Consider the following 22,029-nt stretch of genomic DNA (forward strand, 5'->3'; position numbering starts at 1 on the left):
TCTGGCCTGAGGTAAGGGTGGGAAAGCTGCAGTAAGGGATGGGAATAACCAGATCCCAAAGAAATGGAATCAGGAACGACCTGGCTAAAGAACATCCGGGAATAAACGGACCCCAAACAAGTTCCTTGTGGTAATTAACGAGTGTGGGCACTGATTAATTAATTAATGTGGGTGCTGATTAATGAAGGGGGCACTAATTAATAAAAGGGGGTGCGGATGAGCGCAGGCATTGATTAATGAGGGAGGCACTGATGAGTGAAGGCAAGATTGGGGGAGCCAGTGAACGTGGGCATTAAAAAAGCCAGGAAAGGTGGGGAGATGCCAGGACTTTATTACAAAGTGATCCACAGTAACGGGGCTGAGGAACCCTCTGTGACCTGGAGGCCCCGCAGAAGTTGGGAGGGGGTCCTGGGGGAGTCCCGGGGGGTCCCGGCAGTGTCAGTAAATGGTGGTGGGGGTCCCGGAGGTGCCTCAGTAGATGGGGGCAGGGGAACTGGGAGCTCCACAGTGGATGTGGGGAATCCCAAGAGGGTCCCTCCTCGGATCTCGGGGGTTGCAGGAGGGGTCTCGGAGGAGCCCTCAGTAGACAAGGGGCAGCAGGCGGTGGGGGACGCGCTGGCACAGCCCCCCCCAGGCCTCCCCAAAGCGGCGCCGCTGCTGCCGCTCCCCCGCGACCGCTCGGAGCTCCCGGAGCGCGGCCCCCGCCAGGAGCAGCAGCAGCGGCGGGGACAGCCCTGGGGGGGACAAGGGGGGGTCAGGGGGCTCACAGGCCTCAGGGGGACGTGGAGAGCCTGACTGGGGGGGGCTGTTGGGTGGGGAAGGGTCTGGGTGTTGGGGAAGGGCTCGGGGAGATCCAGAGGTTTGAGGGGGCTGGGGGAGGCAGATGTTTTGGGGGTTCAGGGGACACCTGCGGGTGTCTGGGGAGGGTCCCAGGTGTCAGGGAGGGCTCAGGAGGGACACGGGGTTTTGGAGGGGGGGGCCCACAGAAGGAGGGGCGAGGTGAGGGGGGTCTCACCGCAGGGAAGGGTCCAGCCCAACGCCATCAGCAGCTCCCCGAGGTCGTCGGGCCGGCGGACGAGCCCCCACCAGCCCCCCGCCAGCAGCACCTGCCCCGTGGCCGTGGGGACTGTGGGGAGCCCTGCAGGGGAAACAGGAGTTTGTGGGGCCCCCGGGCTCGGGGGTCCCAGATTTGGGGATCCTCGGCAGTTTGGGGGTCCCAGGCTTGGGGGTCTCACCGGCCACTCGGGGGTCTCGGGGGTCGCGGCTGAAGAGTCTCCTCTGGGTGGTGGCACCGTGGAAAATCCACAACCCCAGGGCTGGGGGGGAAGGGAAGGGAGATGTCAGGGCCCCCCCCAAGCCCCCCCAGAGCTCCCCACTGGAGGCTCCCAAATCCCCCCCAGTTCTCGACAAACCCCCCCCATTCCCCCAAATAACCCCCACACAAGCCCCAGTGCCCCCACTGACCCCAAATCCCCCCAGTTTCCCCCAAATCTTCTCCAGTGCCCCCCCCATTAACACCCAGATCCTCCCCCCCTTACCCCACCAGTTCTCCCAGTGCCCCCCTGTGCCCACCGTAGAGCCCCCCACAGGCGGCCCCCCCGGCTCCCCCCAGCCCGTTCTGGGGTCTCCGCAGGAGCAGCAGCGCCGGGAGGGGACCCCCAAAAGGGCCCCAGGCCAGAGCCCCAAAGACCCCTAGGAACCCCCCAGGACCACGGGGGGAATTCCTGCTCAGCTCCTGGGGAAAGAGAGAGAGGTGAAACCCCACGGGCCCCCCACCCCCGTCCCAAACACACCTCACCCCCCACAGGGACCCCAAAACCCCCTGGGGACCCCACAGACGCTCCCACTGCCCCCCTAGACCCCCCCCCAGAGTCTCCCCCGTGAACTCCCACCCATCCTGAGCCTCCCCCCGGGGTCCAGCTCTCCCGGGGGGTTCCCCTCACCTGAGTGGGGGCCCCCCCTTTGTCTCCCCCGCATCCCCCAGTGAAGTTTTCCCCCGCCACGTCCCCCCGAGCCCCCCACACATGGCTTCCCCTCACTCACCCCCCTCACACCCCCCTGTGCCCACCCGTCACCCCTTCACTCGCGTGGCCCCCCCGCGCCCCCCACCCTGAGGCGCCGCAGCACCGGGACCCCCTGAGCGGCCGCCACGAGCACGAGGGGCAGCGATGGGGACCCCCAAAGCCGCTGCTGCTCCCCCAGAGCCGCTGCCAGCACCAGCAGCTGGGGGGGACACCGGGGACACGGGGGGGACACACGGGGGGGGGCACAGACAGGGGAAAGAGCTCGTCAGCCTCTGCCCACCCCTTGTTCCAGTGCTCCCAGTCCCTCCCAGTTTGCCTCCAACACCTCCAGCCACCCCCTTCATTCTCCCCAGATCCTCCAGAACCCCCCCGCGCCCACCCACTGTCCCCCACTTGTTCTCCCAGTCCCCCCAGTGCCCACTCAAGCCCCTTCCAGTGCTCCCCAGTTCCCGCCAGCTCCCCCCAGCGCTCCCCAGTTCCCCCTCAATCCTTCCCCCAGTGCCCCCCCAGTCACTCCCAGTGCCCCCCAGCCTCCCCCAGCCTCCCCAGTGCCCCCCCAGTCACTCCCAGTGCCCCCCCAGTGCCCCCCAGTCACTCCCAGTGCCCCCCAGCCTCCCCCAGCCTCCCCAGTGCCCCCCCAGTCACTCCCACTACCCCCCCAGCCCCCCTCAGTGCCCCCCCAGTCACTCCCAGTGCCCCCCAGTCACTCCCAGCCCCCCCCAGTTACTCCCAGCCCCCCCAGTCCCCCCAGTGCCCTCCCAGTCTCTCCCAGTGCCCCCCAGCCTCCCCCAGCCTCCCCAGTGCCCCCCCAGTCGCTCCCAGTGCCCCCCAGCCTCCCCAGTGCCCCCCCAGTCGCTCCCAGTGCCCCCCAGCCTCCCCAGTGCCTCCCAGTCACTCCCAGTGCCCCCGAGCCCCCCCCAGTCCCCCCCAGTGCCCTCCCAGTCACTCCCAGTGCCCCCGAGCCCCCCCCAGTCCCCCCCAGTCCCCCCAGTGCCCTCCCAGTCACTCCCAGTGCCCCCCCAGCCCCCCCAGTGCCCTCCCAGTCTCTCCCAGTGCCCCCGAGCCCCCCCCCGCCCCCCCAGTGCCCCCTTACCCAGGCACAGAGCCCAACCCGCTCCCAGTGGAGACTCTCGGGGGGCTCCGGTGCGGACCCCAGTTCCCCCCCCACGAAGAATTCGTACACGGGGTGTCCTGGGGGGGGAAGGGACACGGCCTCAGCACCTCCGGATCCCCGCAGCCCCCCAGCCCCCCCAGCCCCCCACTCACCGGTGCCGCCCCCCCGCAGTCGCCGCCGCGCGAGGAGGACGAGCCCGAGGCCGAAGGCGACGCTGGACGCGGCCGCTGCCAGCGGGGGGAGGAGGGGGCACAGGGGGGGCAGGGGGACCCCCAGGGCCAGCGCCCCGCCCAGGGCCCCCCCCAGCGCCAACAGCCCTGAGCCAGCGGCAGTGAGAGCTGCGACCCCCGAAGGGACCCCCCGACACCCCCAGCCTGCACCCAACCTGCACCCAACCCCCACCCAACCCCCCCAACCTGCACCCAAACCCCCACCCAAACCCCCACCCAAACCCCCCAACCCCCACCCAAACCCCCCCATCCTGCACCCAACCTGCACCCAACCCCCAACCCCCACCCAACCCCCACCCAAACCCCCCACCCAAACCCCCCCAACCTGCACCCAACCCCCACCCAAACCCCCCAACCTGCACCCAACCCCCACCCAAACCCCCCAACCTGCACCCAACCCCCACCCAAACCCCCACCCAAACCCCCCCAACCTACACCCAACCCCCAACCAACCCCCACCCAAACCCCCCCAACCTGCACCCAACCTGCACCCAACCCCCAACCCCCACCCAACCCCCACCCAAACCCCCCCAACCTGCACCCAACCTGCACCCAACCCCCAACCCCCACCCAAACCCCACCCAAACCCCCCACCCAAACCCCCCCAACCTGCACCCAACCCCCACCCAAACCCCCCTAACCTGCACCCAACCCCCACCCAAACCCCCCACCCAAACCCCCCCAACCTGCACCCAACCCCCACCCAACCCCCCCCAACCTCCACCCAAACCCCCAGCTAGCCTGCACCCAACCCCCACCCAAACCCCCCACCCAAACCCCCCCAACCCCCACCCAACCCCCCCACCCAAACCCCCCCACCCAAACCCCCCCAACCTGCACCCAACCCCCACCCAAACCCCCCACCTAGCCTGCACCCAACCCCCACCCAAGCCCCCTTGCTCCCCCCCAGCCCCCCCCAGACTCCCATCAGGACCCCCGGCCCCTCCCGACCCCTCCAAAGGGACCCTGAGCCCAGAACCCCCCCAGGGACCCCTGCCAGTCCCCCCGGAGGGGCACCCTCAGCCCCCCCCACACCCCCCCAGGGCTCCCCACTCACAGCCGAGGTCCCAGAGGGGTCCGGGGGTCTCAGGGGGGCTCTGGGGACAGCGGGCTCACCCTGAGACCCCCCTGGCCCCCACCTCCAGCCCTCCCCCGAGCCCCTCCTTCCACCCCCCCGAGCCCACCGGCTCCCCACCCCTCCCCCACTGCCCCCCTCCGTGTCCCCAAAACCCCCGAGCCCCCCTCCCCGACCCCACCCCCCAAATCCCCCCTCACCCTCGGGGGTCTCCAGCAGCTCCCGAGCCCGTGCGCGCCCACCCAGGCCAGGACGAGCGCGAGGGTGAGGGGGGTGGGCAGGGCGGGGGCGGGGGTCCCCCAGCCCTCCCCCTCCCCCAGGCTCGCGCTCACGACCCCCAGCAGCCCCAGCGGCAGCAGCAGCGTCAGAGCCCCCGCGCCTGCCGGGGCAGGGGTCGGCTGAGCCCCCACCCCCGGCAAACGGACCCAGGGACGCCTCCCCCGCCCCCTCCCCAAAAAGCGGGCACCGGTCACTCCCCCCGCCCCCCGCAGGGCCGGGAGCCCCCAAAAAGGGGTCCCCGGTGGGACCCCAGCCCCTCCCGGAACAGGACCCCAGCCCCTAAAAGGCTTCAGGAACCCCTCCCTCACCCCCACCCCAAAACAGGGGACCCGGCCGTGCCCCCCCCCTCGTTACCCCAGGGCCCCCCAAATTCCAGCTCGGGGGGAGGAGGGGCTCGGGGGGGCTCCATGGCCGGGGGGGGCCGGGCCACAGCGGGGGATTTGGGGAGGGGTCCGGGGCGCCCGGGCTCCGCCCCCGGGGCGTGGTCTGTTCTCGTCACCGCGCCCTCAAACGGGTTACGTCACCACGCCCCTCGGACCGGTTACGTCACCGCGCCCTCACACAGGTTACGTCACCGCGCCCTCATACGGGTTACGTCACTGCGCCCTCATACGGGTTACGTCACCGCGCCCCTCAGACGGGTTTCGTCACCGCGCCGCGCGCCGATTGGCTGCAGACCGCCCCGCCCCGCTCTTAAAGAGACAGAGACCCCTTCGGGTGCTCCGTGACGTCACGAACGCGTAATGACAGCAGCACGGCCACAGCAAAATCTCCGTTTAATGAACAGAGCGGGGAGGGGCAGCACACACAGAACGGGGGTCCCGGGGGTGCCCGGCACACCACGGGGACCTCACAGACCGCGGGGCCCCGGCACCGGGGGTGCCTCTCACGGGGGTCCCTCACGCCAGGACGGGGGGCTGTGCACGGGGGGTCCTACCCCGGGGGGCTCGAGGGTCTCAGGAGGGTCCCGCGAGCGTCTCTCTCGCACGGGGGGGTCCCAGGGGTGCCCTGGGGGTCCCGGAGTCACTCCACAACGAGGTGGAACCGCTCGGCCTCCTCGAACTGGGCGTTCATGGAGGCGGCCCAGGCCTCGAGCTCTGACAGCTGGGGGGGCAACGGGGGAAAGGGGGGTCAGGGGGCAATGGGGGGGTCAGGGGGAAATGGGGGGGGTCAGGGGGCAGTGGGGGGGGTCAGGGGGCAGTGGGGGGGGTCAGGGGGAAATGGGGGGGGTCAGGGGGCACTGGGGGGGGTCAGGGGGCACTGGGGCAGTGGGGGGTCAGGGGGCAATGGGGGGTGTCAGGGGGTGTCGGGGGGGTCAGGGGGCAATGGGGGGGATCAGGGGGCAATGGAGGGGTCAGGGGGTGTCAGGGGGGGTCAGGGGGCAATGGGGAGTCAGGGGGCAATGGGGGGGCCAGGGGGTGTCAGGGGGGGTCAGAGGGCAATGGGGGGGTCAGGGGGGCAAGGGGGTGTTGGGGGAGTTGAGGGTCCTGGGCTCCCAGGGGGTCTGGGGGGCACCACAGGGGTTACAGAGTTCGGGGCTGGGGGGGCATCATCGGGGTCTGGGGGGGGACATTGGGACTCCAGGGGAGCGGGGGGGTCCCGAGGGGCCGCGGGGACATCGGAGGGATGGCAGAAGGGTCACTGGGGGGTCCTGGGGGGGTCCCAGGGTGGGTGTCACTCACATCAATGGGCGTCACCTTCTTCTTCTTCCTGCGCTCGGGGCCGCCGCCGATGCCGGGGAGGTCGAGGGGGGGGATCAGGAAGGGCTCGGGGGGGGCTGTGGGGGGCAGATTGAGGGGGAGGGGGCTCAGCGGGGCCCCCCCCAGCCCCCGCGGGGTGCCCCCCCCCTCCAGGCGGCTGTAGGAGCGCCGGACCCGGTGGGCCATGGGGGAGGGGAGGGGGGAGGGGGGAGGGGAGGGGGAGGTGCAGGGGGAGGGGGAGATGGCAGGGGGGGGGACAGGGGAGGGGTCGTTCTCCTTGTGGCTCTGGAGCTGCGGGGAGGGAAGGGGGTGTAAATTTGGGGAGGGGAGGGCAGGGGGGGGGGTCCCAGATTATCAAGACCCCCTCACCCCACCACGTCCCCCCCGAGCCCCCCCAGCTCACCCGGGGGCTCCGTCGGGGTCGGTCAAAGTCCTGTTGGGGATGAGAGGGGTCTGTGAAGCCCAAAACCGGGGGCTTGATGCCCCCCCCCGACCCCGAGACCCACCCCCCCCCCCCCCAAACCCCGGGGCTCCCGGAACACCCCCCAGGACCCCTCCCACAACCCCCTGGGACCTCCCCCCGAAATCCCGGGACTCCCTTGTGCCCCTGAAAGGCTCCAAAAACACCGAGACCCTCCCCAAACCCCTCGGTGACCACCCCGACCCCCGGAACCGTCTCCGAGCCCCCTCCCCACTCACGGGGCTGCCCAGGAGGCTGCGGGACAGGGATGTCCAGGGCGGGCCCCGCTGGGGGGCCGAGACCACCGAGCGCTTGGAGCTGCGCCGCGTCCCTGGGGGGGGATGGGGACGGTGTGGGGGGGGTGGGGGTCGCGACCCCCAACTGCCCCCCGGGACTGCCCCGAGCCCCGCCGGGAATCTCCCCCAGGACCACCCCAAACTCCACAGAGCCCGCCCGGAGCCCCGGTACCGACACCCCCATCCCAGAGCCCCCCCCCCCCCCAATCCCCCGGCCCCCAATCCCCTCCGGATCGCTCCAAGACGCCCCCAGCCCCACAACGCCCCCAACAGCCCCGCCCGGAGCCTCCCCAAAAACCCGCCGGAACCAGCCCAGCCCCAAATGCCGCCCGCGGATTCCCCCCAGGACCTCCCCAGACCCCGAAGAGCCGCGGGACCCCCCCCTCACCCGCCGGGGTCGCCCCCACCGAGCGCCGCTCGCCGCCCGCTCCCGCCTTGGCCATTCGAACGGGCGGACCTGACGTCATCTCCCCGCGCCGCGCGCCAAACTGATGGGCAGGGCCGGCCGCCATCTTGAGTGTGGCAGCTTTGTCGGGGACGTGCCGCACTTCCGGGGACATCGCCTGGAAGTGACGCCATCAAAGGGCGACGCACCCGGAAGCGCCAGCGGGGCAGCGCGTCGCTATAGGAACGTGTGAGTGGGGGGCAGGATTTGGGGGGGCTGGGGGGGCTCCGGGGACCACCAGAGGCCGTCCTGGGGGTCTGGGGGTGTCCTGGGGACCTCTGGCGGGGGTCCCCAGGGCGTCGTCCCAGTGGCGCCCTGGGGTGCTCGGCGGGTTCTGGCGAGTCCTGAGGGGTCTCGGGCAGCGGGGGCGCTTTGAGGGCAGGGGACGGAGGGGGGCCCGGGGCCCCTTCTGAGGGGAGTCTGGCGGGGGCTCGGGGCTCCCGGGGACTCTGGGGGGAGCCCAGGGGGTCCCGAGCGGTCTCGGGCACCGGGAGCTTCTTGTGGGGAGGGCGAGGGGGGTCCTGGATCTTCTCGGGGCCCAGAACCGCTGAGACCCCCCCCGATTCCAGGGGTCCCACATGGGGGGGGCTCCACAGAGGAGCTGCCGGGGGCGGGGGGATGCCCCAAATCCCCCAAATCCCCGCGGATTGTGGGGAGGGCACTGCGGGGTGCCCCCAAAGCGCTGCGGCCGCGGACCGGGGGGTTTGGGGTGGGGGGGAGGGGGAGGCCGCACCCCGGAGTTTTTGGGGACATCGCGGGGTTCTGCTGCCCCCAGCCCCGCCATGGGCCTGTGCAAGTGCCCCAAGCGCCGGGTGACCACGCTCTTCTGCTTCGAGCACCGCGTCAACGTCTGCGAGAGCTGCCTGGTCAGCGCCCACCCCAAGGTCCGGGGGGCTCCGGGGGGGTCCGGGGGTCCCCGAAAGGCCCCGGGACCCTCCCCGTGACCCCCCTCCCCGTGTCCCCGCAGTGCATCGTGAGGTCGTACCTGCAGTGGCTGCAGGACAGCGATTACAGCCCCCAGTGCCCCCTGTGCCAGGCTGCCCTGGGCGAGAGAGAGACCGTGCGGCTCGTCTGCTACGGTGCTTCCTTCCTTCCTTCCTTCCTTCCTTCCTTCCTTCCTTCCTTCCTTCCTTCCTTCCTTCCTTCCTTCCTTCCGCCACTTCCGCCACTTCCGCCACTTCCGCCACTTCCGCCACTTCCGCCACTTCCGCCACTTCCTTCCTTCCGCCACTTCCTTCCTTCCGCCACTTCCTTCCTTCCGCCCCTTCCTTCCTTCCCTGGAAGCTGTTTTAAGAGCTTGGGGGTTCTGAGGTGCTAAAAACTGAGTTCCAGGGCACTAAAACTGATTTTAAGGGAGGTGGGGGATGCTGAAATCGCCTATGGGGAGGTTGAGGGGCTCGAAATGGACGTTGGGGCGGCGTTGGGGAACCGCAAAAGTGAATTTTAGGGGGCCGGGGGGTGTAGAATGGCTTTTGGGGATTGGGGAGGGGGCTGGGGGCTGCTTGGAAGGTTTGGGAGGGGGCTGGGGGCTGTTTTGGGGGGTTTGGGAGGGGGCTGGGGGCTGTTTGGGGGGTTTGGGAGGGGGCTGGGGGGTGTTTAGGGGGGTTGGGGGCTATTTTGGGGGGTTTGGGAGGGGGCTGGGGGCTGTTTGGGATGGGGCTGGGGGCTGTTTGGGGGTTTGGGAGGGGGCTGGGGGCTGATTGGGGCGGTTGGGAGGGGGCTGGGGGCTGTTTGGGGGTTTGGGAGGGGGCTGGGGGCTGTTTGGGAGGGGGCTGGGGGCTGTTTGGGGCGGTTGGGAGGGGGCTGGGGGCTGTTTGGGGGTTTGGGAGGGGGCTGGGGGCTGGGGGCTGTTTGGGGGGGTTGGGAGGGGGCTGGGGGCTGTTTGGGGGTTTGGGAGGGGGCTGGGGGCTGTTTGGGGTGGTTGGGAGGGGGCTGGGGGCTGTTTGGGGGTTTGGGAGGGGGCTGGGGGCTGGGGGCTGTTTGGGAGGGGGCTGGGGGCTGTTTGGGGTGGTTGGGAGGGGGCTGGGGGCTGTTTGGGGGTTTGGGAGGGGGCTGGGGGCTGGGGGCTGTTTGGGAGGGGGCTGGGGGCTGTTTGGGGGTTTGGGAGGGGGCTGGGGGCTGTTTGGGGGGGTTTGGGAGGGGGCTGGGGGCTGTTTGGGGGTTTGGGAGGGGGCTGGGGGCTGTTTGGGGGGGTTGGGAGGGGGCTGGGGGCTGTTTGGGGGGGTTGGGAGGGGGCTGGGGGCTGTTTGGGAGGGGGCTGGGGGCTGTTTGGGGGTTTGGGAGGGGGCTGGGGGGTGTTTGGGGGTTTGGGAGGGGGCTGGGGGCTGTTTGGCTCCTCCCCAGCCCCCTCCAAGCCCCCCGGGCCCCCCAAACCCAGGCGGGGGATTCCCGAGGGAGCCGCAGGTTGCTCCCGGCTGGGTTTTGGGGTGCCCTGAGCGCAGCCCCCCGCCCCCCCAGACGTGTTCCACTGGCCGTGCCTGGCGGGGTGGGCTCGGGCGCTGCCCCCCCGCACGGCCCCCGCCGGCCACCGCTGTCCCCAGTGCGGGGGTCCCCTGTTCCCCCCCCCGAACCTGGAGGGTCCCGTGGCCGAGGCGCTGCGGGCGCGGCTCCGCACGGCGCCCTGGGCTCGGCCCGGCCTGGGGCTGCCGCTGGTGAGTGCCCCGAGCCCCCCGCGCCCCCCGAGCCCCCGGCCCGCCCCCACCGCCCTCCAACGGCACAAATCCCCCCCAGATCGAGGACTCGGAGGAGCCGCCGGAGCCCGAGACCACCCAGGAGCCGGACGGGGGCTGGGACGGTGCGGGGTGACCCCCAAAAACACCCCCGGGGACCCCAAAAACATCCCTGAGACTCCCCAGGCCCCCTTGGGACCACCCCCCTATTTCTGCCCGGGAACCTGAACCTCCCCAGGGCCCTCCCGGCACCCCCGAGACCCAGCAGGAACCCCTGAGACTCTCCAGGAACCCCCCAGAGACCCTCCCAGCACCCCCAGAGACCCTCCAGGAACCCCCAGAGACCCTCCAGGAACCCCAGAGACCCTCCTGGCACCCCCAGAGACCCTCCTGGCACCCCCAGAGACCCTCCTGGCACCCCCAGAGACCCACCAGGAACCCCCAGAGACCCACCAGGAACCCCCAGAGACCCACCAGGAACCCCCAGAGATGCTCCTGGCACCCCCAGAGATGCTCCTGGCACCCCCAGAGACCCTCCCAGCACCCCCAGAGACCCTCCCAGCACCCCCAGAGACCCTCCTGGCACCCCCAGAGATGCTTCTGGCACCCCCAGAGACCCTCCCAGCACCCCCAGAGACCCTCCCAGCACCCCCAGAGACCCTCCCGGCACCCCCAGAGACCCTCCTGGCACCCCCAGAGACCCTCCATAGACCCCAGAGACCCTCCTGGCACCCCCAGAAATGTTTTCTGGGGGCCCCGGTTCCTCCTCCAGGGTCCCCAAGGTCCCCCTCGGTCTCCACAAACCACCTCGGACCCCCAAAACCCTCCCTGGGACCCCAGCCCTCCCCGAAGCCCTCTCTGGGGCACCCAGATCTCCCTCAGACCCCCCCAAAGCCCCTCCACGGGACCCCAAAACTCTCTGGGAGACCCCAACTACCCCCAGAATCTTTCCTGGCGCACCCCACCCCCTTGAGACCTCACCAGTCCCGTCCTGGGACAGCCCCACCCCCCTGGGGCAGCCCCCAACCCCCAATTCTGTCCCGCAGCCCCCGTCACACCCCCGGAGCCCCCCCCGAGCCCCCCCACAGCCCACGCCGTTGTCCACGTGGGGACAGAGACCCCCACCCTGCACGCAGGTGAGCGGGGGGGTTTGGCTGGAGACCCTCGGGGGGCAGCGCTGGGGGTGGGGGAGCCCCTGCTGGGGGGGGCTCGGAGCTTTCAGGGCCCCTCTGACCCCCCCAGGCTCCGTCCCCCGCAAACCCCTGGGGGGCCGCGAGAGCTGGAGCCCCCCGGACCGCGACGAGGACAAATACCGGCGGAGACCCCTGGCCTGGGTGCCCCCCAAACTCAGGTGGGGCTGGGGGGATTTCGGGGGGGCCCGGGGGACACTTTGGGGGTCACTTGGGGTCTCTTTCGGGGGGGGGGATCACATGGGGTCACTTTGGGGGATCATGGGGTCCCTCTTGGGGGTCCCTCTCGTGGGGGATCCCTCTGGGGGTCACTTGGGGTCCCTTTGAGGGGGTCATGGGGTCCCTTTGGGGGGAGTCACTTGAGGGGGCACTTTGGGGGCTCATGGGGCTCCTTTGGGGGGGGGTCCCTGTGGGGGGTCATGGGATCCCTTTGGGGGTCACTTGGGGTCTCTTTCGGGGGGGGATCACATGGGGTCCCTTTGGGGGGAGTCACTTGGGGTCCCTTTGGGGGGGGTCATGGGGTCCCTTTGGGGGGAGTCACTTGGGGTTCCTTTGGGGGGGTTCCTTTGGGGGTCACTTGGGGTCCCTTTGGGGGGAGTCACTTGGGGTCCCTTTGGGGGGTCATGGGATCCCTTTGGGGGGGTTCCATTGGGGGTCACTTGGGGTCCCTTTTGGCGGTCACAGCGACCTTTCGGTGGGGTTCCATTTGGGGTCACTTTGGGGGGTCCCTTTGGGGGGGTCACTCAGGGTCCCTTTCAGGGGGGGTCCCTTTGGGGGTCACTTTGGCGGGTCCCTATCGGGGGGGTCCCTTTTGGGGTCGCATGGGGTCTCTTTGGGGGGTCACTTGGGGTCCCTTTGAGGGGCCATGGAATCCCTTTGGGGGTCACACGGGGTCCCTTTGGGGGGGTCCCTTTCGGGGTCCCTTTGGGGTCCCTGTCTCACCCCTCCCCCGCAGGTGCCAGGTTCGGGGGGTCCCGCGGCGCCCCCTGCTGGCGCTGTGCCTGGGCGGGGCCGCGGCCTTCGCGCTCCTCCTGCTCCTATTGGGCAGCCTGGGAAGGGGCGGGGCCGACTCCGACCCCGCCCTGGAGCCGCTCAACAACCCCCACGTGCGGGTGGGGCACTGAGCACGCGCCGGGGGGCGGGGCCAAGGGGGGCGGGGCAAATAAAGGGCGCCCCCCTGTGGAGAGGGAGGCCAAAGTGTCCGTGTGATTCTTGGGGGGCACCAGTCCCTCCCAGTGACCCCAGTGACCCCCAGTGCCCTCCCAGTGACCCCAGTGACCTCCCAGTGACCTCCCAGTGACCCCAGTGAGCTCCCAGTGACCCCCAGTGCCCTCCCAGTGACCCCAGTGACCTCCCAGTGACCCCAGTGACCTCCCAGTGACCCCCAGTGCCCTCCCAGTGACCCCAGTGACCTCCCAGTGACCCCAGTGACCCCCAGTGCCCTCCCAGTGACCCCAGTGACCTCCCAGTGACCTCCCAGTGACCCCAGTGAGCTCCCAGTGACCCCCAGTGCCCTCCCAGTGACCCCAGTGACCTCCCAGTGACCCCAGTGACCTCCCAGTGACCCCCAGTGCCCTCCCAGTGACCCCAGTGACCTCCCAGTGTCCTCCCAGTGACCCCCAGGAACACACCAGTCCCTCCCAGTGACCCCAGTGACCTCCCAGTGACCCCCAGTGACCTCCCAGTGACCCCAGTGCCCTCCCAGTGACCTCCCAGTGACCCCCAGTGCCCTCCCAGTGACCCCCAGGAACACACCAGTCCCTCCCAGTGACCCCAGTGACCTCCCAGTGACCCCCAGTGTCCTCCCAGTGACCCCCAGTGCCCTCCCAGTGTCCTCCCAGTGACCCCCAGTGCCCTCCCAGTGACCCCCAGTGACCTCCCAGTGACCCCCAGTGACCTCCCAGTGACCCCCAGTGCCCTCCCAGTGTCCTCCCAGTGACCTCCAGTGCCCTCCCAGTGACCCCCAGTGCCCTCCCAGTGACCCTCAGTGTCCTCCCAGTGACCCCCAGTGTCCTCTCAGTGACCCCCAGTGACCTCCCAGTGACCCCCAGGAACACACCAGTCCCTCCCAGTGACCCCCAGTGACCTCCCAGTGTCCTCCCAGTGACCCCAGTGACCCCCAGTGACCTCCCAGTGACCCCCAGTGCCCTCCCAGTGACCCCCAGTGCCCTCCCAGTGTCCTCCCAGTGACCCCCAGTGACCTCCCAGTGACCCCAGTGACCTCCCAGTGACCCCCAGGAACATACCAGTCCCTCCCAGTGCCCCCCAGTGTCCTGCCAGTGACCCCCAGTGCCCTCCCAGTCCCCCCCAGGAACAGACCAGTCCCTCCCAGTGCCCCCCAGTGCCCTCCCAGTGTCCTCCAGGAACAGACCAGTCCCTCCCAGTGACCCCCAGTCCTTCCCAGTGACCCCCAGGAACAGACCAGTCCCTCCCAGTGACCCCCAGGAACAGACCAGTCCCCCCCCAGTGATCCCCCAGTCCCTCCCAGTGCCCCCCAGTGCCCTCCCAGTTCCCACCACACCAAACAGCAGCACCGCACCGGTTCTTGGCCCCCAGCAGGGGGTTCCTGGGCATTGTTTTGGGGATCCCTTGAGGGCAGCTGGAGCTCCCCAGGAAGGAATTTTGGGGTCCCAGGTGGGGTGGGGGCCATCCCAGGGAGGTTTTGTGGTTCCTTGAGTGGTTTGGGGCGGTTCCGGGGGGGCTTGGGGCCCTTGGGGGGCCCAGGAGGTTCTTCGGGGGGTCCTGGGCAGGGCTGGGAGGGCCTGGGGGAAGCTGGGGGTTCCAGGGGCGTTTGGGGGGGTTCCAGGGGGATTTCTGGGGATCTGAGGGGAGTTTTTGGGGGTGTCCCCCGCCCTAAAACGGGTGGGCTCCCACGGCCAGGTGGAGGCGGAGCAAGGCCAGGCCCCGCCCGGCCGGAGGGGGCGGGTCCCAGGCACCGGGGGGCGGGTCCCAGGCACTTGGGGGCGGGTCCCAGGCACCGGGGGGCGGGTCCCAGGCACTTGGGGGCGGGTCCCGGGCACCGGGGGGCGGGGCCTCGGTGCTTGTGGGCGGGGCCTCGTTCGGGGGGCGGGGCCCCGGCCGGAGCAGCTCCACCTCCAGCAGCAGCTGGCGCGGGCCCGCCAGGGGGCGCACGAGCTCCAGCAGCGAGCTGTGATTGGTCAGCACCTGCGGGGGGGGCGGGGTCACGCGGAGACTCCGCCCCCAACCCCCCCAAATCCCCACCGACCCCCCGGAAAATGCTGGAAAAATACAGACGCTGCAGAGACCCCGGAGCCCCCAAACACCCCTGGAATCCCCTCAAAATACCCAACCCCCCCCCAAAACACAGCCAGAGACCCCCCCCAGCAGCCCCCGGCCCACAAACCACCCCAGAGACCCCCCCAGCCTCCCCCACTGCCCTCTAGACCCCCCAAAACACCTCAGAGCTTCCTCCAAACCGCCCCAGACACACCCGAATTCCCCCTCAACGCCCCCAGAACGGCCCCAGGCCCCCCCAGTTCCCCACCACAGCCCCCCCAAAACCCTCCCAGCCCTCGGTACCCGCAGGCGAAAGGTGCCGGGGGGCCCCCCCCGCAGCCGCAGCCTTTGGGGGTCCCCCGGGGGATGCTGGAGCTGGAAAATCCCGGCGGGAACATCGGGGATGTGGGGGATGGCCAGGAAGCGATGCAGGAGCCAGCGGGGGCGGGGGGCGCAGCCGGGGACACCCCCGGGGCACACGCAGGTCCTGGGGGGCCACAGAGCAGCGCTGGGGGCGCCCCCGGATCCCAACCCCACCCTGGACCCCAACATCCTGTCGGACCCCAACCCCCCCTCGGACCCCAACCCCCACCCCGGACCCCAACCCCCCACCTCAGACCCCAACCCCCACCTCGGACCCCAACCCCCCACCCCTGGACCTCAACCCCCCCTCGGACCCCAACCCCCCCCCCCTCGGACCCCAACCCCCCACCCCGACCCCAACCCCCCACCTCGGACCCCAACCCCCCCCTCGGACCCCAACCCCCACCCCTGGACCCCAACCCCCCCTCGGACCCCAACCCCCCCCTCGGACCCCAACCCCCACCCTGGACCCCAACCCCCACCCCTGGACCTCAACCCCCCACCCCTGGACCTCAACCCCCCCTCGGACCCCAACCCCCACCCCTGGACCTCAACCCCCCCCTCGGACCCCAACCCCCCTCGGACCCCCCCAGGATTTCGGGGTGACCGGAGGGGGAGGGAGGGGCTCCCCCGGGGTCTGGGGGCACACGGAGGGGTCGGGCCCCCCGCCCGGGATTTTGGGGTGCGTGCGGGGCTCCGTACCCGTTGCTGCGGGGGTGGGGGGTGTAGGGACCCCGGCAGAGCTGGCGGGGGACACAGAGGTGCCCCCCAAAAGTGTTGAGGCAGCTCTGGGCCCCCCCACAGCCGTGGGAGCCCTCAGCGCACTCGTCCCGGTCTGGAGAGGGAGTGGGGAGGGGGCTGAGGGCGAGGCTGAGCCCCCCAAACTGACCACAGAGCTAAACAGCCCCCCACAGCCCCCCCAAAGCTACCAAACCGCCCCATAACCCCCAAAACCGCCCCACAGCCCCCCCAAACCACCCAAACCCCATCCCATAACCCCCCAAACCTCCCCACAGCCCCCCCAAACCCCCCCACAGCCCCCCAAACCTCCCCACAGCCCCCCAGACCTCCCCACAGCCCCCCCAAACCACTCAAACCCCATCCCATAACCCCCCAAAGCGCCCCAAACCCATCCCATAACCCCCAAACCTCCCCACAGCCCCCCCAAACCTCCCCACAGCCCCCCAGACCTCCCCACAGCCCCCCCAAACCACCCAAACCCCATCCCATAACCCCCCAAAGCGCCCCAAACCCATCCCATAACCCCCAAACCTCCCCACAGCCCCCCCAAACCTCCCCACAGCCCCCCAGACCTCCCCACAGCCCCCCCAAACCTCCCCACAGCCCCCCAGACCTCTCCACAGCCCCCCCAAACCTCCCCACAGCCCCCCAGACCTCCCCACAGCCCCCCAAACCTCCCCACAGCCCCCCCAAACCTCCCCACAGCCCCCCAGACCTCCCCACAGCCCTCCCAAGCCCCCCCACAGCCCCCCCAAACCTCCCCACAGCCCCCCAAACCTCCCCACAGCCCCCCCAAGCCCCCCCACATCCCCCCCAAACCTCCCCACAGCCCCCCAAACCTCTCCACAGCACCCCCAAACCCCCCCACAGCCCCCCAAACCTCCCCACAGCCCCCCAAACCTCCCCACAGCCCCCCAAAGTTCCCCACCCCACAAGCCCCGAGCTGCCCCCGGTGCCTCCCCCAGCCCCCCACACCGCGGCCCCCCCCATACCCCGGCACAGCCCCCCGTACCTCCCCCAGCCCCCCGTACCTCCCCCAGCCTCCCATACCCCGGCACAGCCCCCCGTACCTCCCCCAGCCCCCCCGTACTCCCCCCAGCCCCCCAGACCTCCCCCAGCCCCCCCATACCCCGGCACAGCCCCCCGTACCCCATCACAGCCCCCCGTACTCCCCCCAGCCCCCCAGACCTCCCCCAGCCCCCCCGTACCCCATCACATCCCCCCCGTACCCCCCCAGCCCCCCGTACCCCGGCACAGCCCCCGCTCCTCGGCGTAGCCGGGGGGGCAGCGGCAGCTGAAGCCCCCCGGGAGGTTCTGGCAGCGGTGCTGGCACGGGACCCCCCCCTGGCACTCGTCCACATCTGAGAGACCCCCGGGGTGGGGGCAGAGACCCCCGGGGTGGGGGCAGAGACCCCCGTGAGCCCCACAGAGCCCCCGGCACCACCCGGGCCCCGCCCCGGACACGCCCACCCCACCCAGCCCCTCCCCCACTGGGGGCGGGGCCATGGCCAGGGGGAGGGGCTGTGGGGGCGGGGCCATGGCCAGGGGGAGGGGCTCTGGGGGCGGGGCCATGGCCCGGGGAGGGGCTGTGGGGGCGGGGCCATGGCCCGGGGAGGGGCTGTGGGGGCGGGGCCATGGCCCAGGGAGGGGCTGTGGGGGCGGGGCCATGGCCAGGGGGAGGGGCTGTGGGGGCGGGGCCATGGCCAGGGGGAGGGGCCCTTGGGGCAGGGCCAGAGGAGGGGCTCGGGTGGGGGTGGGGCCGGGGGCGGAGCTATGGCTCTGTGGGCGGAGCTAATGGGGGCCTGTCCACAGCAGCTGGGAGTGCCCACACTGGGTGGACGTGTCTGGAGCAGGGTGGGCGTGTCCAGACACAGATGGGCGTGTCCAGAGCAGGGTGGGCATGTCCAGACACAGGTGGGCGTGTCCAGAGAAGGGTGGGCGTGTCCAGACACAGATGGGCGTGTCCAAGCCCCAATGGGCGAGTTTGGAGCCTGGTGGGCGTATCCAGATCCCGGTGGGCGTGCCCAGAGCAGGGTGGGCGTATCCAGACCCCGGTGGGCTTGCCCAGAGCCGGGTGGGCGTGTCTTACCGTGGCACTGGTGCCCGTCGGCGCCCAGGACGAAGCCGGGCCGGCAGCGGCAGCGGAAGGAGCCGAAGGTGTTGAGGCAGCGCTGGGAGCAGCGGGCGCCCATGGAGCACTCGTCCACGTCTGGGGGGCAAGGGGGGCTTGGGGAGGGGCCTGGGGGGCGTCACCTCTCCCCAGCCCTCCAGGGCCCAGTGGGAGCGGGGGAAATGCTCCCACCCGTGACTGGGGGTGCCCCGGGGGGGTCACGGTGGTCTGGGGGTTCTGACCGAGGCAGGAGCGGCCATCGGGGCCGAGGCTGAACCCGGGGTGGCAGCGGCAGGCGAAGGCTCCGGGGGAGTTGGCGCAGCTGTGCTGGCACCAGCGGAACTGGCACTCATCCTCATCTGCCCCAAAAACACCCAAAATTACCCCAAAACCACCCCATAAACACCTCCCAACTCCACACCCAGCACTCGTCCTCATCTGTCCCAGAAACAACCAAAATTACCCCAAATAACCCATAAACACCTCCTGGAACCCATACCCAGCACTCGTCCTCGTCTGCCCCAAAAACACCCCAAAAACACCCAAAATACCCCAAAATAACCCCATAAACACCTCCTGGAACCCACACCCAGCACTCCTCCTCATCTGACCCAAAAACACCCCAAAAACACCCAAAATACCCCAAAATAACCCATAAACACCTCCTGGAACCCACACCCAGCACTCCTCCTCATCTGCCCCAGAAACAACCAAAATACCCCAAAATAACCCCATAAACACCTCCCAGCTCCAAACCCGCCCTGTAGATCCCCCCAGTCCCCTTCACCCCACACTCCCCCCCCGCAGCCCCCCAGCCCCACACCCCGCAGCCTCCCGCAGCCCCCCGCAGCCCCCCGCAGCCTCCCGCAGCCTCCCAGCCCCACACCCCGCAGCCCCCCGCAGCCTCCCAGCCCCACACCCCGCAGCCCCCCGCAGCCCCCCAGCCCCACACCCCGCAGCCCCCCGCAGCCCCCCGCAGCCCCCCGCAGCCCCCCAGCCCCACACCCCGCAGCCCCCCGCAGCCCCCCGCAGCCCCCCAGCCCCACACCCCGCAGCCCCCCGCAGCCCCCCGCAGCCTCCCGCAGCCCCCCAGCCCCACACCCCGCAGCCCCCCGCAGCCCCACACCCCCCCCGCAGCCCCCCGCAGCCCCCCAGCCCCACACCCCGCAGCCCCCCGCAGCCCCACACCCCCCCCGCAGCCCCCCGCAGCCCCCCAGCCCCACACCCCGCAGCCCCCCGCAGCTCCCCCAGCCCCACACCCCGCAGCCCCCCGCAGCCCCCCGCAGCCCCCCAGCCCCACACCCCCCCCGCAGCCCCCCACACCCCCCCCGCAGCCCCCCGCGGCCCCCCGCAGCCCCCATCCCGCACTGACCCACGCACTCGGTGTGCCGGTGCCGGTAGCCGGGGGGGCAGCGGCACTCGAAGCCCCCCGGGACGTTGATGCAGTCCTGGCTGGGCCGGCACGGGGGGGGCCCCGCGCACTCGTCCACGTCTGGGGGGGCACAGAGGGGACAGGAGCTGCAGGACCCCCCCCCACCAGACCCCTGGGGTCACCCCCTGCCCCTGCAGGGACCCCCAAAATCCCCACCCCCCCCCTCCACCCTTCCCTGTGACATCCTCTCGGGGCGGCCCCACCCTCCCAGACCACGCCCCTCGCTTTAGCCCCGCCCACAAAACGGCTCCACCTGCTCCCTGTGCTCAGCCCCACCCACCTATTTGCATATAATGACCATACCCCTCGCTTTAGCCCTGCCCACAAATCGGCTCCACCCACTTCCCTGCTCAGCCCCACCCACCTATTTGCATATCATAACCACGTCCTTCCCTTTAGCCCCGCTCTCAAAGCGGATCCACCCGCTCCCTCTGCTCAGCCCCGCCCACCTATTTGCATATCAATAACCATGCCCCTCTAACCCCTCCCATAAACCAGCTCCACCTGCTCCCTCTGCTCAGCCCCGCCCACCTATTTGCATATAGTTACCCACACCCTCCTTTAGCCCCGCCCACAAACCGGCTCCACCCACTTCCCTGTTCAGCCTTGCCCACCTATTTGCATATTAATAACCATGCCCTTCTAACCCCTCCCATAAACCGGCTCCACCCACTCCCTCTGCTCAGCCCTGTCCACCTATTTGCATATAAACAACCACACCCCTCCCTTTAGCCACGCCCATAAACAGGCTCCACTCGCTCCCTCTGCTCAGCCCCACTCACCTATTTGCATATCATAACCACGCCCCTCCCTTTAGCCCCGCCCACAAACTGGCTTCACCCACTCCCTTTGCTCATCCCCGCCCATCTATTTGCATATCAATAATCATGCCCCTTCATTTAGCCACGCCCCCAAATTGGCTCCACACCACTCCCTCTGCTCAGCCCCGCCCACCTATTTGCATATCAATAACCACATCCCTCTTTAGACCCGCCCACAAACCCTCTCCACTCACTCCCTCTGCTCAGCCCCACTCACCTATTTGCATATCATAACCACGCCCCTCCCTTTAGCCCTGCCCACAAACTGGCTTCACCCACTCCCTTTGCTCATCCCCGCCCATCTATTTGCATATCAATAATCATGCCCCTCCCTTTAGCCCTGCCCACAAACCGGCTCCACTCACTCCCTCTGCTCAGCCCCGCCCACCTATTTGCATATCAATAACCACATCCCTCTTTAGACCCGCCCACAAACCGGCTCCATTCACTCCCTCTGCTCAGCCCCGCCCACCTATTTGCATATCCTAACCACGCCCCTGGCCCCGCCCCCTCACCTGCGCAGGCGCCGTCGGGGCCGGGGCTGAAGCCGGGGGGGCAGCGGCCGTCGGGGTCGGTTCGGGGCGGGGCCGGGGGCGGGGCCGGGGGCGGGGCGGGGGCGGGCCCGGGGGCGGGGCTGAGCAGCGCGGCCGAGCGGGGCAGGCACAGGTACCCCCCGAAATGGTTCAGGCACTTCATGGAGCCCCGGCACGGCGCCGGGCCCTCCCCCGCGCACTCGTCCACGTCTGGGGGGGCCGGGGGGCGCTGAGAGGGGACCCCCCTCAAACAGCCCCCGAACGACCCCCGGGATCTCCCCAAAAACCCCGTCAAAGCCCTCGGGCCGCCCCCAAAACGCTGCCCGGGACCCCCGGCCCCACTCCCCACATCCCCCGAGAGGGGTCCCGACACCCCCGGACCCCCCCCCAAACCCCCCCGGGGAGGGGACACCGGGAAGGGACCCCCGAGGGAGCTTTGCCCCCCCCCAAAACATCCCCGAGGGGCGCGGGACCTCCGAACTCCTCCCACCGACCCCGGGATCCCCCAGAACCCGAGGACCCTCCCCCACCCCCCCAAAACCGGGGGTCTTCAAACCCCCCCGGACTGGGAACCCCATCCCCCCCATCCCCCCCCGGAACTGGGGACCCCCGAACCGCCCCTCCCCCACCTTTGCAGTGCTCGGTTTCGGGGTCCCACTCGTAGCCATCGCTGCACTCCTGGGGGGGGGGAGGGGCAGAGGGGGTCACCCACCCCCCCCCACGACCCCCCCCCTCCCCCCCCCTCCCCCCCCCTCCCCCGTAACGGCTGCAGAAGTTTGGGAATGGGGGAGGGGCCAGGGAGTTTTGGGGGGGGGGCTCGGGGTTTGGGGGTGGGGGGGGAGGGGACAGAAAGGTTTTGGGAGGGGGGACCGGGACCCCCCCCCGCCCCCCCCCCGCCCCCGAAGTCTCCCCGTCCCCACCGCGTAATCCTCGGGCTCCTCCAGGTCCGGGGGGGCCGCGGGGGCCACGGTGGCGCCGAGGAAGAGGAGGAGGAGGAGGAAGAGCAGCGAGGGGGGACCCATTGCGCTGGGGGAGGGGCAGGGGGGGTCACCCCAAACTCTGCAAACCCCCCCTGGCTGGCCCAGCCCCCTCCGGGGAGCCCCCCCCCCCCTCCATCCCCGGGACGCCCCTTTGGGGGGAGGGGGGATCTCGGGGGGGGGGAGGGGGGATCTCGGGGGGGGGGAGGGGCGTCTCGGGGGGGGAGGGGCGTCTGGGGGTTTCCCCGCCGTGGGAGGGGTGGGGTCCCCCCAAAAACCCCCCGTGGCCTCACTCACCCCTCTCGGGCCCGGCTCCTCCCCCCGAAATTGGCG

The 22,029-nt window shown here is 70.6% G+C and overlaps 3 protein-coding genes across 3 annotated transcripts; 1 reads left to right on the top strand and 2 right to left on the bottom strand.

The window, feature by feature from the left end:
• Positions 1 to 454: 454 nt before the first annotated feature.
• LOC147648769 (delta(14)-sterol reductase TM7SF2-like) lies at positions 455 to 5,165 on the bottom strand. The gene is made up of 10 exons (XM_086865929.1): positions 5,077 to 5,165; positions 4,644 to 4,822; positions 4,426 to 4,465; positions 3,291 to 3,455; positions 3,118 to 3,215; positions 2,110 to 2,223; positions 1,573 to 1,735; positions 1,236 to 1,316; positions 1,016 to 1,138; positions 455 to 734 (listed from the first exon to the last, which is right to left on the bottom strand). Exons 1-10 carry the CDS (start codon positions 5,129 to 5,131, stop codon positions 580 to 582), a joined length of 1,173 nt encoding a protein of 390 aa, XP_086722055.1. The 5' UTR covers positions 5,132 to 5,165; the 3' UTR covers positions 455 to 579.
• A 2,497-nt stretch (positions 5,166 to 7,662) lies between these two features.
• On the top strand, positions 7,663 to 12,667 carry ZFPL1 (zinc finger protein like 1). Its single transcript, XM_086865941.1, has 8 exons — positions 7,663 to 7,812; positions 8,399 to 8,507; positions 8,591 to 8,702; positions 10,081 to 10,274; positions 10,354 to 10,417; positions 11,339 to 11,428; positions 11,535 to 11,643; positions 12,438 to 12,667. The coding sequence occupies exons 1-8, from the start codon at positions 7,670 to 7,672 to the stop codon at positions 12,604 to 12,606; spliced, it is 990 nt and encodes a 329-aa protein (XP_086722067.1). The 5' UTR covers positions 7,663 to 7,669; the 3' UTR covers positions 12,607 to 12,667.
• A 1,551-nt stretch (positions 12,668 to 14,218) lies between these two features.
• LOC147648771 (EGF-containing fibulin-like extracellular matrix protein 2) lies at positions 14,219 to 22,013 on the bottom strand. Its single transcript, XM_086865943.1, has 11 exons — positions 21,994 to 22,013; positions 21,640 to 21,745; positions 21,349 to 21,397; positions 20,702 to 20,929; positions 19,306 to 19,425; positions 18,176 to 18,292; positions 17,913 to 18,032; positions 17,071 to 17,184; positions 15,785 to 15,917; positions 15,023 to 15,206; positions 14,219 to 14,647 (listed from the first exon to the last, which is right to left on the bottom strand). The coding sequence occupies exons 2-11, from the start codon at positions 21,739 to 21,741 to the stop codon at positions 14,336 to 14,338; spliced, it is 1,479 nt and encodes a 492-aa protein (XP_086722069.1). The 5' UTR covers positions 21,742 to 21,745; positions 21,994 to 22,013; the 3' UTR covers positions 14,219 to 14,335.
• Between the last annotated feature and the right edge of the window lie 16 nt (positions 22,014 to 22,029).

Source organism: Cyanistes caeruleus, chromosome 30 (assembly GCF_971803275.1).
Source record: "Cyanistes caeruleus chromosome 30, bCyaCae1.hap1.1, whole genome shotgun sequence".
Classification (NCBI taxonomy): Eukaryota; Metazoa; Chordata; class Aves; order Passeriformes; family Paridae; genus Cyanistes; species Cyanistes caeruleus.